Genomic DNA, 17,402 nt, shown 5'->3' on the forward strand with positions numbered 1-17,402 from the left:
TTTACTGTATTAGTGTTTGGGGGGAAACTCCATAAGAACAGCTTTGATAAGATATTTTGTCATGTCTGACTCAAAGATCTATATCTACATCTATATAAAAAGTTATAGAATTGAATTTTTCTTTATGAAGACACATATTTCAAATGTTATTTGAAATCTTAGTAGACACTTATTCGTAATGTTTACTTATGTGGTCATGCATTTGCTAGAGTCGGTTATGCTTTTTAGTAAACACTGTCAAGTGCCTCCTACTTTAATAGAAAGAACCACTTGACTGACAGACTTGACCGATGACCAACAACAGATCTTTTCTTGTTGCCATAGGGCAATCACATGAGATCACATTTGCTTACCACTGACTTCTTCAAACTACTCTCTGTAATAAGTTTTCAGGATGCAGTTCTGTGACCTTTTTTCACAGTATGCCAGAGTATATATTAAAAATATACTAATAGCTCATTGTGTGGTGGTGTTTACCCCTGGAGACCAGCACACAGAATTGCATATACACAAAAATGAGAGTTTAATAATAATTCCAAGATTCAAACATTTATGGGCAGAAAAGATCAAGTGGAAATCAGATACTCCAAGTGATATGGGTGGCATTTACTGGTGGCGTTTATAGCCCTGCTGTTATTAGACTTCCGTTGTAACTACAGTTTCCGTAAATAGGTTTTCTTTTCTCTTCTCAGTATAGGGAAATATGTTGAAATAATTGTCAGTGGTAATCACACGTGTGCTACAGATGCACAGGATGATGAGGTATTGTATTTACTGTACATCTTAGCTTAAAATAATAAAGTAGAGCTGGCAATTTGAGGCTGAAATAATCTTTCCAGCTCTGTATATGTGTGCTTGTATGTGTGCTTGTATGTGTGCTTGTATGTGTTAGTATATGTGCTTGTGTGTGTGTCTGTGTTTTAACACTGCTGAGCGTTTCAGAGCCTCTAGATGCGAGCCAGGCAGATGATGACCAGCACGACTATGATAGCGTAGCTTCTGATGAGGACACAGACAGTGAAATAACGGCACAGAACAACACCAACGCTCAGCGCAACAACCGTGCTAAGGTCAGCTCTTCAACGTGCACATAAATCTGCTGGAACAAAAATGGTTCAGTCTGAGGCTCATCAGAAAAAGATGAGTAGGAAAAGATCTTCTTTTTTTGTATGAGAGATTTTTATATCTATATTTATATTTATATATATATATATAATAACTTATATAAGTTCTACTAGCTTTGAACCCGTTGGTTCTTCTTCTGATGTCACATTCAAAACATGTATTCTTAGAATAGTTTGGCATGCTGTTTGGACACTATTGACCAGAAATAGCTGGATGTCTGAATATGTAACTAACATTACTGCAGTAGAAGAGAGACACACAATGCTGAATCGAACCTCTATGTAGCCAAACACAACTCCCTCCACTGTTGATTGTTAACGGGCAACAGTGTAGCCCATGGAACAAGCCATGATAATGCTGGTCCAAATGAAATCCTTAAAATATACTACACAGGTAGGCCCTTACATTTTAGAAGTTATGTCATCAGGATTTATTTGTATTTTGCTCCATATCCATATGCACGCAGTCATGTTGTCTCGTATCTGACATTATGACAGTTAGCTAGCTAATATCAAAAGCCCACATGACTGCACCAACTAAGCAAATCTAAGCACCGATTTCAACACAGTATTGAAATTGGACAACTCAGTAGCACTATTTCTTTGAAAATATTCAGATCACTAGACTGAAAACCTAAATATTTATTCATGGCATTTGATGAATTTGAGGGCCTCCTCCTGCCCCAACTAACGTTAACCTGTGCATAAATCTGGCCATGAATGAAACAGTTAGTAGTTTTTAATGTTTTTAAGTCATTTATATTTTACAGCACTGAACAAAGGATGATGATGATGATGATGATGATGAAAAATGATGGTATTTAATGATGGAAAAACTTGTATCATGATTTTATTGTGCCATGATATGATGCCGTCAAATTGCAGAGCCGTAATATTAGATTTAGCTACTGTGGTCTATAGAGCAGCAGCAAGTTGGGTCACAGCTCACAGCTTGTCCCAGCATGCATTGCAAGAGTGTCTGCAGCCCTGCCTCATACTTGTAGAATGATGAAAAGGCCGAATAAGTAACGATGACAGTGAGCTATTGTTCTGCAGCTGGAAAGAGGAAGCTGTGTCTGAACACGCTCCCTCCCCACACAGGAAGTGGCCTGCCTGAGATTGAGAGAATGCTTCTTATCCTGCTTAGTCCTGGAGATTTGCTAGCACAGCTTTGATTTAAAGAAAAAAAAAAAAAGAAATGTGTGTGTTATACAGTTTCTTTATGGGGGGAAAAAAGTCCCAAGGTGAGAGAATTTCTTCACCTAATGAGCTACATTTAGGTTTTTGGAATTTTGTCCTGTCTGGTAGAAAAATGCTGTTGCATTTGGGAAGAACATTCATAATGTGGGATGCACTGTCCCCTTCTGTGCAGATTAATCTCATGGTGGCGAGTGCCAAGTCAGTACATCGTGAGAGAGAATTCAGGGCTGCATCCCAAACCACACAATGTGCACCAACAAGGATGCTTAAATAGTAACGACTCAGTGGAGCAACTAAAACTGTAGTGTGCAGTTTGAGACATGGCCCAAGTATTTGTGACTCAGGATATAATTATCTGTTGCATTTTCCTCTATATTACAGAAGCATTATTAGAAAAAAACGTTATTGTGCACATCAATGTGACCGAGTTACTGATTAGCAAGCGTAAGAGCAAAACCTCTTGCTTGCTCTTCTATTATCTCAAAGTGCACAGTTTCCTGTCTATCTGCATCTGCTATGGTGATGAGCACAAGCTAGCCCACTCACTCCAGCTCACTATGTAAAACAGTGTAGAGAATAAATCTTCAGCTGCTCAGGAACATCAGGTTATAGAGTATTTTTGACCTGTGACTAATTAATGAATCTTATGCATTGTAGCTTTCAAGTGCATAAAAGTGATGTGGAAGTGCAGTATGTTATCCAAGTCCTTTATAAAATGTTGTAAAGCAGTTTATGTACAGCATTATTGCACCAAATAATATTTTAAGGCAAATACATCAGTAGTTTATTCTTAAACCTGATTACAAACTGCTTATGAAAATATCTACTGGTTAAGAGACTTCAACCAGTGTCTCATTTAAACCCGTAAACTCTGACCACTAATAGGCAGGATCATTTTGAGCAGCAAATATACAGAAACATCCACCACTTGACTATTTTTTTAGATGCTTCTAATACATGCTTTTAAGTAGCATGTAGTTTGTTTATATATACACTACTGGTCAAAATTTTGGAGACACCTGACTGAAATGTTTCTCATCATATTAAAAATCTTTTGATATGAAGGTGTATGAGTAAATGTTTGAAATCGATGTTGTAGACAAAAAATTATTTTCATTAGAAAACGAACATTTTATTTACTATATATATATATATATATATATATATATATATATATATATATATATAATATTTTAATGGATGCCTTGGAGCGAAATATTCTGAAAAGCAGCCAATAAGTGTCCAGCGTAGGTGTGAACTCCTTTAATACTGTTTAAAAAGCATCTCAGGGAGACTCCTCAAGAAATCGGTTGAGAAAATGCCAAGAATACATTTCTGGAAATTCTAGGCAAAAAGGGCATCTACACTGAAGATGCTAAAATATAAAATTATTTTTGATTTATTTTGGATTTTTTTATTACAACATAATTCCCATAGTTCCACTTGTGTTACTCCAGAGTTTTGATGACTATTATTATTCTGCAGTGTGGAAAATAAATATAAAGAATGAGTGTGTCCAAACTTTTGACCAGTTGAGAGTGTGTGTGTGTGTGTGTGTGTGTATTGACTAATCATTTTTTTACCACTGCAGTTGATTTACTGGTCTAAATATGACAAAACCTGTCAGTTTTCTGAAAAACGGGCTAAATATTTGGGAGAACCAAACCAAACGTCAGTACATTATCTAAGGTCAACACTTTCTTTGTTTTCTTCCTCACTGATTGAATGGAGACTCAAATGAAAGATATTCTGTCTCATGAACGTGTACTGCTTTTGGAGAGTCTATTTGAACAGCAAGGCCAGTGTTTCCCACAGGCCTGAAATATTTGGTCCCCCAACTCTCCCAGCTTTCTCTCCCTCTCTCTAACCCCCAGACCTGTCAGCTCTTTTCCAGTCAGTTGGACTCCTGCAAATGACATTACCACTTGTTGACTGGAATTCTAATTAAACATAAATTTTCTATTGACATAATAATTATACTGTTTTATAAGCAACATTACTTTATTCCCGTAGTCAGTGGGAATCACTGGTGCCATCGAAATATTATGATTTATTTTGATGTATCTTTTGGTTTATTTGTTTCAGAGCATGGACTCTTCTGATCTGTCAGATGGGCCCATCACTCTGCAGGAATATCTGGAGGTGAAGAAAGCCTTGGCCTCTTCTGAGGCCAAAGTCCAGCAGCTCATGAAGGTCAACAACAGCTTGAGCGAGGAGCTGAGGAGACTTCAGAAAGAGGTATAAGAATGTAACAAACAGACCTATAGGATCAGGGACAGAGTACTGAACGATTACAGCCCATCCTGACCGGGCAACTTAATAAAGGCCACAATTCAGTGTCTAATTTGTGTCTAGATTGTTTAGTTACCAACAAAGAGGATGTTCAGATTTGAAGAGTGCAAGCTGTAGTGCTCAAATTAACACTATTGTTCCTTTACCTGATCAGGTTTATGTTTAGTCTCATGTGGTTGTTTTCTGTAATGGCCGTGGAGATAAGTAAGAATGGTGAACTGGATAGTTTATGCGAAATGATACAGGTATAGAAGATAAAAGAGTGAGATATTTATTGTTTGATGTATGCTTTTGCCTGTTTATTCTTTGAGTCCCTGATGGCCAGTTTTTCTCTTGGTCTCACACACAAATACACAAACATTACATGATATTGCAGACCTTCCCAGCACTTGAACAAGTCTGTACACACACCCATCCATATGTGTTTACAGTGTGTGTTCAACCCACCCTGAGAATGGCTCCTATCCACTCTCATACACTCTAATGTCTCCATCCTCCCCCCATTATGACGATGTTCTCTCAGCATGATGAAGCCCTTACTTGTACCTCTCTGAAACCCTTGTGTTGGAATGACTCTTCGTGTTTTATGTGTTTTATGTTTGTGTGTGTGCTATTCTGGCTGACCCCCCCCAACCCTTCGTCCCTGTAGATTTCACGGATGCAGACGGAGAACGTAGCTCTAAAGGGGGCTCAGGCTGGGCCTGCGGGGGCTCTGGGGGGTGGCAACCCGGCCCTTTGGCCTACGGGGGTAAGAGGAGGGGCAGGAGGAGTGGGCAGTGGGGACTCAAGCTTGGCTCCACCCTCCTCAGCTCCTTTGCGGAGGGACAGGCAGGCCTTCTCGATGTATGAGCCCGGAACGGCCGCCCCCAAAGCCCTCGGCCCAGCACTGGACTCCCTGAGCGGCCACCTGCAGCCCTTCAGCTCCAGCGTAAGTGTGAGTGGCTTGCCTGATCCCTGGTCTCTGACCTTTTTGACCTCTATGCTAACTGCCAGCCATCCTATCTCTTTTTGTCTGAGTAGCCTGCCGCTTTTGCCTGGGCAGCCAATGTTTACACCTGTGTTTGTGTGTTTATGACTGATATGACTAACATTGCACACTGCTCTTTACTGCCACCTCATGGTCACACATCAGCACAATCTGCACTTCCTTCATTGGAAATTACTCCAGATGATGTATGTTGCTGGAAAAAAAAAGCCATACGTTCATGGTCAGGAGCATGAACTGCTTTTTTTTGTGTAATAGAGGCAATGTGATATATCCATTTTATTAGGGATTGACCAGTGGTATCTGTGCCATCAGAAGCTATGGCTAATATCCCAAGAGAGGCTGTCTCAAGATGAGCTTATCTTGTGCTTAGCTGCTGATTGAGCTAGCTGGGAATGTAGACTATAATTGGTTCATGGAATGTATGGGTGCTTGATTGTCTGACCAATGCACTGAATTGGTGTGGATGTGGCTGTTTTTCTCTTACTCTGCACTGTTACCTTTTAATGACCAGGTTGTCACTACAGGATGCAAACTGCGAGATGGCATCGGTGTATAAAATAAGTACCGGTTGTGGCTGTGCTGATTAGAGTCAGCAGTCACAAAGCTTGTTTGCCTCAGTTAATATCAGAGTTCTAGGATTATTGAAGCTTGCAAAATGCAGACAATATGTTGAGGCATCAATTCTTAATGTGGCAAAATCCAACTTTTTATGAAATGGAGATTTTAAGAGATTGGTCATAGCATGAGAATACTGTTAGGAGAAGTACTATAAATCAGATAATTATGCTAACTTCTGGTAGATGCTTACTCGTGAGTTGTGTCTTGTTCTCATTCTGTGGTGGTTAGGTATTATTGTGGAGCAATGATTTTTACGCTTTCAGATGGGTTGAACTTATTTCAAATTTTTTAGGGTGTGGGTTTTTTGTTTGTTTGTTTCTAATACATTTTATGTCATTTTATGTTTTAATATCTTTGAAGTGTTGAACTGTTCTTTATTGACTTCTTAAATAGACTTCTACTGCAACCCCTTTTCCCATGTTCTGAACACTCACAGGTCTTCCAGTTTAATGTTTCTTGATTTTCTCTGCATAATTCCGTCTGTATCTTTCTTCTGATTTTAAAATGAACCTTATCTTATCTTATCTTTGTCTCTGCTTCCTGTAGAGAGCTTGATTTACTTTTCTTGGAGCTCTGCAGAGGTTTTCCTTCAGTATTTTCACCTGAGTGTTGGTTTGCCCCAGTTTTGTCATTAAGCTTGTGTTGCTTGTTCCTATTTTAAGGTGCGAAAAGGGGCGTCTGCAGGCCCCACCCCTTATGGGGGGCCACACATGTCAGCCTCCATGGAGATGGGGCGCTATATGGTAAGTGGGGAGAAAAGGGGTGGTAGTGAATTCAACCAGTGAGCTCAGTTTTTGAATGGTTTTGAATGACTTGCATTGGTCTGAATGGATTCAATATAAAAGTAAGCTGATGTTCAACTGACATACTGTTGTCTCTACTTTAGCCCCCTAAGTTAGAGAAACATGGTAGTGGCACTGACAGTGACTACGACAACACTCAAACATATGACACCTCCGTTGTGTAAGTGGAGTCTGTTTCAGATTTTTGCTCATTTTTAAAGCCTTAAACGCAGATTGTTTTATAAGCTTTCTAACCGTCAGCAAGGGTAAATGGAAAGTGGCATTTTATGTGGGTGTGGGCGCAGCGTGGGCCGCAGCAGTGAGGAGGAGAGCCGAGCGGAGGAGGATAGTGGAGACGTGGGAGAGCCAGATCCTACGCTGCCATGCACAGAGGATGTCATCCTGAAGACTGAGCAGGTCACCAAGAACATCCAGGAACTGCTGAGAGCAGCACAGGAGTTTAAACATGACAGGTGGGAGCTACACCCCAACACACAGTCACAAAACAGGAAGGGAATATGCGAGTAGTTGGGTAATGGGGATTTGGCATGGCTATATAACATATTTTGTTGATCTTTTATATCATGGGCTCCCCTTTGAGTATGAAAAAAGTAATGGACCCCTTTATAATTATAGCACAAAGTTTTATAAGTTAAAACCAGCTATTAAACTGTTTAGCATATTAGGCAGATGGGTCATGAGAGCTTTTTTATTCTTGAACATCTCACCCACAGAATCAAAACCAGCTACACTTTGTGAAGATTTTAAATATTTTGTCATATTGCAACAATTTCCCAGGTGGTTTTATTAAAATTGCAGTTAGATTCCAGTTCCAATTAAGATTGATTATGAGATAAGATGCATTTTATGGCAGATAAGGAGTGACCTCTATAAGAAATACATTAGCCTGACATAAGCATCATGTTAAACCCATTCAGTCAATTAGCCTTGAAACTATAACTAAATAACTAACTGACTGTTTTAACAGCAGTGATTGTAGTTATTAGACTTTTTTTTTTACTTGTTTCTCTGATGTGGTTTCTGTTTTCTCTTTTTTGACTGGGCACCATTCTGAATAAGCTATTGCCCTACATTTGTTTCCTGTGTTTTAAATGAAAAGGTGTGAATATTGTGGGTAACACAGTCTGTGAATCTGGTTTTAGTTTTGTGCCATGCTCGGAGAAGATCCACTCAGCTGTGACAGAGATGGCCTCTCTCTTTCCTAAGGTCAGTGAATGTCCCCTTTTTACCTTTAGCTCATTCTGTTAAACAAGCTTGAGTTTCTGACTTCATTGTTTATGCTCTATGTCCTCAGAGACCAGCTCTGGACGCGGTGCGTGCCTCCCTCAAGCTGCTGGCCTCTAGCGCCTCGCGTCTGCAGGTGGAGTGTCGCAAAGCTGCGCCCTCGGAGCCTTCGGCCAGCGCTGTTGATTATCAGCTCCTCACGCAGCAGGTCATCCAGTGTGCCTATGACATAGCCAAGGCCGCTAAGCAGCTCGTCACCATCACCACTCGCGAGAAGAAGCAGTGACCCAGCTCTGGGCTTGATGGGTGCAGGGACACACTACAGAAAACAGGACACACTGGTGGTGGAGGAAGGAAATGCAAAAAAACAGTGGGTTGTTGAAGATGAGAAAGAAATAAATGATGGAAAAGGAAGGACATGAATGTAGGGGATGATGACGGTCATTTCATGAGCGATGAAACGGGTAAGAATCACGTGAGAGAAAAGAATGGAAGTAAAAGGAAGCTACATGCAGGTTGCACCACCAACACAGAGAGGGAAGCTTATGGGAGACACTTATTGGAGTGGCTTAAATCATCTCACTACTTCTCTTAATCTTCTGTTATAGGGATCCCTCTTTACATGCACCTTTCATTCATCTCTCTCTCTCTCTCTCTCTCTCTCGCACACACACACACACACACACACACACACACACACACACACACACACACACACACAGTTACATGCTGATGACTCATGCACATTTAACACACACACGGTCTGCTCTTTCTCATCGTTTTTATTTTCTTTATTGTTTGTTGATTCATGTCTACTTTTATATGCCACTCCATTGGCCTTTACCTCTCGGGACAAAGATGTAGACTTCAAAACACTTACACTGGAATTATTGTAATGTTTATGACTATCGTTTTTTTTTTGTTGTTTTCTTTTTTAAAATAATTGTTATGATTATAATTGTCATTGATGTTTTTTTCCTGAATTTTGTTAAATATGTATTGTTGTTGTTATTATTAATTTTGTTATTTCATTGTATATCACTTGGTCGAGAAAGGGGGAGCTTTGAAAATGGAACACTCATCTTTTATTCAGTATTGGGATCCTCACGATCTTTCAGAACACACCTGTACTCCCGGAGGACATGTTTGTGTAGAAATCTAGAAGTCTGCATTCATCCTAACCAAAGGAAATAGCGATGGTAATGAGGACACTGTAGCAATGATTTTACAGCCATTAAGGCTGACTTTTATCAGTGTCTGAAAATAAGGTCAGGTCTCATTCTTTTGGAGATAAATCTATTTCTTCATTCATCTCACAGTTCACAATCCCTCCATTGTACGATCATTTCATAGAAGCTGCAGATTTGTCGACTCATTCGTTACATTGCCTGTGTTTAGGAACATAGAGGTCCACTCTGGTAGGACAGTTCCTCTCCAGTTCTTCCACTGTACTTTCTTTGAGAGTATCAATGGCTTCTTTACCTGTGTAGCGAGTTATAGAATTTTGATGTGAACTTATTTTTTTGGACCAGATTTTTTTTTTCTTCTATGAAAATATCAGATTGAGTATACTACATGTTTATATTATTTTCTTGATTGGAACAATGTTATATAAGCTATATGGATGTGAGCACTGATGGTGGAAGGGCACCATCAGTATTCACTCTCCAGGCACTTCAGCAGGTTGCAGTAATGGGAAAAATGACAGCTGTGCTGTATAAAGCTCTCCCCTAGTTGATTCTGGAGCCATAAAGCCAGTGTGTATGAGACTGTAGGCAGCAGTCAGGGCCCCCAACCTACTGCTGAATACTAGCTATAGAGCTCGATGGCTCATAGTACAACCAAGTTATTTTAACTGATATTAACTCCTCGATATTGTGGGGTTAGTAAACTGGAGCTTTCAAAACATATATACCAAGCACTAATGTTGATAATTCTCAGGCTTCTTTTAGACAGCTTGTCACATTAAGTTTTCACAGATGCTTGTTTGGTGTTTGTACAAACAGAACTTTTCAGTTCTTCTTTGTATTACATCCACATTTCAGCAGATGACTGCGTACTGACTCTGACCAGACGGCTAGTAAAACACATCGTCTTATTATACTGTCTAGGCACAGTCTGTGTCACTCATGCCATCAATATTCTTTCAGTGTTATATTTTTGTTTTTGTGTTTTTTCCATTACATAAGCCTTAATTTTAATTTGCCCTGATGTTTTCAACCATTTCATGCACTTGCCTTATTTCTTTTTCGTTTTGGGAACGGGATATTGTTTTCCTTAAACAAGTCAAACAACTGTTTGAGAGAATTTACCATTTACTTTGCACATCTCTTATTTTTTTTAATAGCTACATGGCATCTCTTCCAGACTCTTTGTTCCCGCTGGTAGTGCACATGGAAATGAATCATTGAGTATGTGTTAAACATATTGCTAATTTTGCCTTTTTCACAAGGCTATTTTACTGTGGCTCTCGGGAGATGTTTTACCCAGTTTATTGTGACCATAGTTAGTTAAGAGGTTAGCGCCTGAAAAGATGGAGTGTGTGTGTTGGGAAATGGGAGCCTTAGCACACAGACTTCACAGACTTGATCTATCCAGCACAATGTTGGGCTCCTTTAGTGTGAGTTCTTTAAGTTTAATGTCTGCCTTTTCCCATGTAGCCTCATGCCATAATACAATCAATGCACACAAGAACAAAGCCTGCGCTCACACACACACACATGTCCGCATCCTAATTCTGCATTGCCTCTTCAAGTCAGTCAAACACACTGCACTGTACTCATCATAACTGTTCTGAGATGGCTGATGGGAGAATTTCTTTTAGCAGCGTTAATTGTACAAAATAAAAAAATTAAACTAAGCAAAAAAAAAAACAACCAATTAAATCATAATAGAAACTCGTAAGCTGTACATTTGTAATAAAGTCAAAAATGGTAATTGTCCTACAAGAATGTTTATTTGTGTATAGTTTACTCATCAAATGTTTTCTCCTCTCTCTTCCTTCCATAATTCAGGAATTGGATTTCATCTGGAAGTTTATCTGCACTTCATTCACTCAGATAAAGCAGAGTGTACACCAGTGGTTCTTAAATTGGGGTGCAGAGATTCCCAGGGGTCCTTGAAATGTAGGCAGGGGGTCTGATTTGATGAATAATGTCAAATGGACAATAATGTATTCTCTAGTATTCCAGTGGAAAGATTAGGAATAAATAAGCTTAAGGGCTTCAATAAATAGCCAGCACATTACAGTACACATTTGAATAATGAATAATTGAAAGGGTTGGATTAATTCATAAAATAAATCCGTGTTGTAGGGTCTGTGAATTGCATTTTACAGTTAAAGAGGTCCCTGGTTAAAAAAAAAAGGTTTGGGAATCCCTGATGTAAACATCAGCCTTGACATTAAAACCACTTGAGTAATATTATGTAGGTCCTCCTTGTGCCACCACAACAGCTCTGACCCATTGAGGCACACAAGACCTCTGAAGGTGTGCTGTGGTATCTGGCACCAAGACGTTAGCAGCAGATCCTTTTAAGTCCTGCAAGTTGGGATGTGGGGCCTCCATAGATTGGACTTGTTTGTCCAGCACATCCAATTGATGCTTGATAGGATTGAGATCTGGGGAATCTTTGTCTGGAGATCGTTGTCATGTTCCTCAAGCCATTCCTGAACATTTTTGCAGTGTGTCAGGGCACATTGTCCTGTTGAAAGAGGCCACTGCCATTAGGGAATACTGTTTTCATGAAGGTGTGTACACCCAGCCATCAACGTGATATAAAGAAAATGTGATTTATCAGACCAGGCCACCTTCTTCCATTTCTCCATGGTGCAGTTCTGATGCTCACCTGCCTGTTGTAGGCTCTTTTGGCGGTGGAGAGGGGTCAGCATGAGTACTTTCACCAGTCTGCAACTACACAGCAAGGTGTGATGCACTATGTGTTCTTACACCTTTCTAACATAACCAGCATAAACTTTTTTGGCAATTTGTGCTACTGTAGCTCTTTTGTGGGATCGGACCAGACGGGCTAGCCTTCTCTCCCTATGTGCATCAGTGAGGCTTGGACACCCATGACCCTGTCGCTGGTTCACCGTTTGTCCTTCCTTGGACCACTTTTGGTAGGTACTAACCACTGCATACTGAGAACAACCAACAAGACATTTTGTTTTGGAGATGTTGGTCGATGTTATGGCCGATTGGTATATATTTTACTAAATATAAACCATTCAGGGTTGTACATAATGGCATGTAGAAGTTTTAACAGTTCATAGAAACATGTTTACTCGTGCTGTATGTAAAATATATGATTTCATCCAGGATGGTGGGGCCTCAGAAGATGGAGAGCAGTGATTAGCCATTTCACCATAGCTTGAAAGCATGTCAGATTTGGGAAACTGTTAATCTGCTCCAAGTTCCATCAATCAAGTTCAAAATGCATGCCTCATCAGCCTTCTGCTCAGGTGAATCGCTAAGTACTTTAATTCCCCCAATAAGGCACTGTACATGTGCTACAGATGAGATACGTGTGTATTGGGATGCGATATCTGAAGGAAATTATGCTACTATACATTAAGAAATACATGTCAACAGTCCTTCATTTCCCCAAACTGAATTATTTGATAATATAATAATGTATGCAAATATACAAGCAGTAAATTTTAGATACTATTTCACCCCTAGTGTGTATGTTGAAATGTTAGAATATGTTGTATGTTAGGAAATTAAATGGACACTTTTTTTTGCGAGCCATTTTTAATGATCAACTTTCACATTAATAGTTGACAGCCACAATAAATAGTACACATTTAATAGGCAAAACAGCTCAAATCAATAATCAATACATCCAGCACAAGACCAATGTCTAAAGTTCATTCTAAATTGAGAGTTAAATAGTGAGTAAACACACTGAGCCCATACACGTACTGGAGCTGCCTTATGTCACTGTTTTCTACTTTATACAATCCACTGTGAGACTATGGTTTTATGTCACAGACGATATTGACTGACTGATGCCTTCAAACTCTACGTATCAGAAGCATCAGGTGATGGCAACCACATTTGTTGGGCGTAAAGATGAGTTTTACCCTATACTTCTCCTTTTGCTTCCTAAAGGACACTCAAGGACACATCTGCCTTTCATGAGTCCTACTTTGATTTCCATTAAACAGGTGAGTGGATATTAAAAGAGGAATATGCTGTAACTCTGATCAAGCATGTATAAGTCTTCCTGTCTTTAATCATATAGTGAAAGGTTTAATTACACCCCAAGCTGGGATGAAAATCGTGTATTATTATTGCTGTATAATGTTTAAGGTTACCTATTTGAGGAGTGCCTCTCGCCTCCACACAGTCGTATGTTAAACAATTAGTAATCTGATGGCCTAGGGCATACACTGTTGCTCTGTCCAACCCACAAGATGTTAGGGAAAAAAAATTCTGACATTGCTGTTAGAACATTGAAATTAGCATTTATGAATTGCAATAAAATTCATTCAACAGAAGAAACCCCAGCATGCAAATCATGGAACACAAAATAATAAATTATAAAAGAAGTTTGCTGTTCAAGGCTGGTGGTGAATAAACTGGAACTCAGTGCTTTGTTACCATGAAAAACATTTGGTCCTTTTCACCAATATCCTATTTGTCAGAATCACCTGCCACACATTCAGAAAAAACCTACAGTGGCTTGTTTTGTACCCTTAGTTAACACAGTAGAGGAACATCATTATAGTACATGCGCTCTCCGGACTGATTTTTTTTTCCTCAATCACCAATAGCATTGGACAATGTTAGTAAGTTGTACACCTGGATGAATATATTTGAAAACCAGATTGTTAGTTGTCCCAATTTTGGGCTTCATGTCCAACCAGAACACAAGAGTGACAACCCCATATCACAAACTGACAACTTTAGGGTACATAGGGCCAAATCTCTGTGTAACCTCAATCTCAGAGAATTTGTGGGTTTGTTTGGTGATTGTAGGTGAAATGGCAAAATAGGTACCACAAACTAATGTAATTTGCAACCAGTCAAAAAAAAGCAGACCACAAAATGTCTCCAATGAAATATCTCAAACCACTGAATGCATCAAATATTTTATGCCTTACACAGATTATGCCTGATTCATAAACCATAATAACTCCCAGCTTCCTTTAACAGTTTCAAACATGTCCTAATGACAGAATATTTCTGAAGTAATGTATAACTTGTCAATGTCTTAATACTGTGCCTGGCTCTGTTTTGTTGTGCTTTTAGGACTGAATAAGCAGAGCATTGTCATTTAAACAGATCACAAACTAATGTGACATCAAGAATGATGTATTAGTGCTTATTTGAGAATATAACATTCACATGTATATTATTCTAGTACTTGTGCTCAACCTTTGTCTTCCAGATGTCAAACTGCTCAAATGTGCTTATGTTAAACATATGGGGAGTTTGTGTTTCTGTATTGAAGAGGCAAACGTGATGGTATACCAAATAAATCGAGATAAATGTTCAATATGAAGCGCACAAATTATTGCTGTTTACTTTTGCTAAGCATGCTGATCTACAAAACGCACTACAAAATATAAAAAAAAATGGATTGCGTTACAGTGCCTTGCACCTTCTGCAGCCTTCTAGTGGTAATGAACTCCTTTAACTTGTCACGGAAACAATAGAAAAATTGCAGAAGTATTCTGTTTTGTAAATACCAAAATACTGTATAATGTAAAGTACATAAATCGAAACCTTTTTGTTGTCTTTTACTAGCAGGTGGAACTATATATGAACTGGATTGTGTGTATGTGTTGTTGAGGTGCAGCTATTTCATTAATGCTAGACATTATGCATGAGATCATTCATAAAGTAAGATAGTATGACTGTATGCATGAATACATGTGACCACTGTTCACACACTGTTCACACACACTTCACACTAGGCACAAAGGCATATACACATAGTACTGAATATAAATTACTAAAATTATTCACAGGCTTGCACACAAACATTAAAATAATACACGTATCTTGAATGGCGAATCCTCTGTGCAAGGCCTGAACATTCTCGCAGAATTCAAATTAACAGGCCTGATTTGTTTCACTAGATGTTTACACTGTATCCGGATAAAGTATACTAAGCATTTAGAAGAAAGTGATTTTCAATCACAAGGTCAATATTGCGAGTGCAGACCATGCCCTCAGCTAAGTGACATGGAGACTGCAGAAGTGGGGAGAACTTTGAGAACTTGTGATTCTGCTTTGCGTTAGATAGCCAGGCCCCTCTTGGGTAGAAGTTGCTGAAAAGTATGGAGGAGATAGGGGGGTGGAGGGTGTGGAAATTTTGTCACAGTTGGGAAGTTATAAGAAATAAACTAGGATGATGGTAGTGCATCAGGCATGGTCTTTCTCCCAAATGTCAGTTATTTCATAACTCCATATTGGGGCCTATTTAAACAAAGACTTTTATTGAAGAGTTTACTAGTTCATGTCTTTGCCTTATAAAACCACACTGTGAAAATAGATGCTGGGCTGTTTTAGAGATGAAAATGAAATAGATTCAAATATTCACTGTGATGCACTCTTGGTCAGATTTTGCACTTAAATTCTCTTCTAAGAGTAATTCCTCATAGTATAGTAAATATATTTAACAGAATGTCAGTCACGTGCTTGGCTATTTCACCAAAATAAACCCTATTCTGTATTCCCTATTCAACAGAAGAAATAGTGACTTTGTATTCTCATGGTCAAATTATTTCCCTGTTGAGTGTTAATGTCCTGCCTCAGCTCAGGTTTCTTCTCCCACCCCTAAGTAAGCTGTGTGAATTATTTCTTCAGTTCACTGCGTTACAGTAAACAGTAAATATAGTCATGTTGGAAAGGTGTGTCCTTGCCTTTAGAGAGCCTGCATAATACTTTACCACAAATGCTGGCATAAAATAATGATTTTGACCCCTCCTGTTAAAATAATCTACGGTAACTTATAGTAAAATTGTACCTGTCTCATTAGTCAAACAAGTGAGTGGTGTGATTTCCTCATTTTAGAGGGGATAAAGATATGGTTTGGCATGCTTGTAATAAAGGCTCCTTAGTGACTGACTGCATGGGAGTTTACACTGAGAGATGTGCAGCCAATGGGAAAAGTAATACTGGCTGAGTGTACACCTAGGGTGTTTATATTTTGTAATTTTGTCTGGTAAATTCGTATTCATTCATGTCATTTAATTTCATCCACTTGATGCCGTAATTATATATGATTATTTTAACCCCTATACTTCACTTTTGAAATGATAAGAAACGTATAAGTGTGCATGTTTCTGTATAGTTAGTAGTATGAGGCTAATACAGCTTCCATCCAGCACTGCACACTGAAACCAAGCTAGCTCTGAAACCATGAGACTGCAAACCTGCCGAAGCCTTGTACTGAGATCCAATCTTTGTGCATCTGAGGAAACAGAGAAGACGGTCAAAGAAGAGAAAAGTAGCTGATAATGGTGTGACAGAAAGGCAATGTGTTAAAAGGTTCAGCTTTTGTTCTGCTAGTGTGCTGGTTTCCAGCCCGTTCCCTGGCTACTATATGCAACAGGCTAGGTTGAGACGAAGGAGAGTGTGGAGCTCAGAGAAACACTGCAAATGCATTGTGGGTGAAAGGTGGCTGCCACTCAGGAAGGGACCAGGAGATGATACTGGTACCACGGTTCCGTGTAAGCTTGTGCATCCCCTTGGAAGCTCAGCCTGTAGGATTCAATCTGAGGAGGAAAAAATGGCATGAGGTAGTAGAATGCTGGTCTTGTTCATACAAATCAACATTATGTTTATATAAAAGCTAATAATGAATAAATGCATAAATGAAATGAAAATGTGAGAAATTCTTGAAAGGATTGTAAACAATGTATGTGGCATTACCATGCCTTGATAATTGTGTTTTCATTGGGAAAATGTCAAATTACCATACCAAATTACACTGGCAGTCAAAAGTTTCTGGCATTTTGCTTAAATGAGCTCATTTTAAATACTCTAAAATTTGAAAATCTAACCAAGGAATACGTACAGTAAAGTACATTAAGACATTATTATTAAATGTTTAGTTAATTGAGAAATTGCTTGATTCTATTGGACCAATCTACCTCTAATTTAATGTAATGTAATTTACTCAAATCAGAAATTAGACACT

At 38.9% G+C, this 17,402-nt stretch overlaps 1 protein-coding gene across 5 annotated transcripts in view; it reads left to right on the top strand.

Moving 5' to 3' along the window:
* git1 (G protein-coupled receptor kinase interacting ArfGAP 1) overlaps window positions 1–11,191 on the top strand; it is a 29,422-nt gene extending 18,231 nt beyond the window's left edge. For 3 of the 5 annotated variants that reach the window (XM_053646666.1, XM_053646667.1, XM_053646669.1), the window contains 8 exons: window positions 943–1,070; window positions 4,410–4,562; window positions 5,266–5,550; window positions 6,885–6,965; window positions 7,109–7,185; window positions 7,310–7,477; window positions 8,168–8,231; window positions 8,320–11,191. In XM_053646666.1, coding sequence (XP_053502641.1) covers window positions 943–1,070; window positions 4,410–4,562; window positions 5,266–5,550; window positions 6,885–6,965; window positions 7,109–7,185; window positions 7,310–7,477; window positions 8,168–8,231; window positions 8,320–8,535 — 1,172 coding nt within the window. In that variant the 3' untranslated portion in view covers window positions 8,536–11,191. The remainder of the gene's footprint in view (window positions 1–942; window positions 1,071–4,409; window positions 4,563–5,265; window positions 5,551–6,884; window positions 6,966–7,108; window positions 7,186–7,309; window positions 7,478–8,167; window positions 8,232–8,319) is intronic. The other 2 variants (XM_053646668.1, XM_053646670.1) reach the window with 2 other exon arrangements.
* The last annotated feature ends 6,211 nt before the right edge of the window (window positions 11,192–17,402 follow it).

The sequence above is a fragment of the Ictalurus furcatus genome, chromosome 17 (genome assembly GCF_023375685.1).
Source record: "Ictalurus furcatus strain D&B chromosome 17, Billie_1.0, whole genome shotgun sequence".
Taxonomy (NCBI): domain Eukaryota; kingdom Metazoa; phylum Chordata; class Actinopteri; order Siluriformes; family Ictaluridae; genus Ictalurus; species Ictalurus furcatus.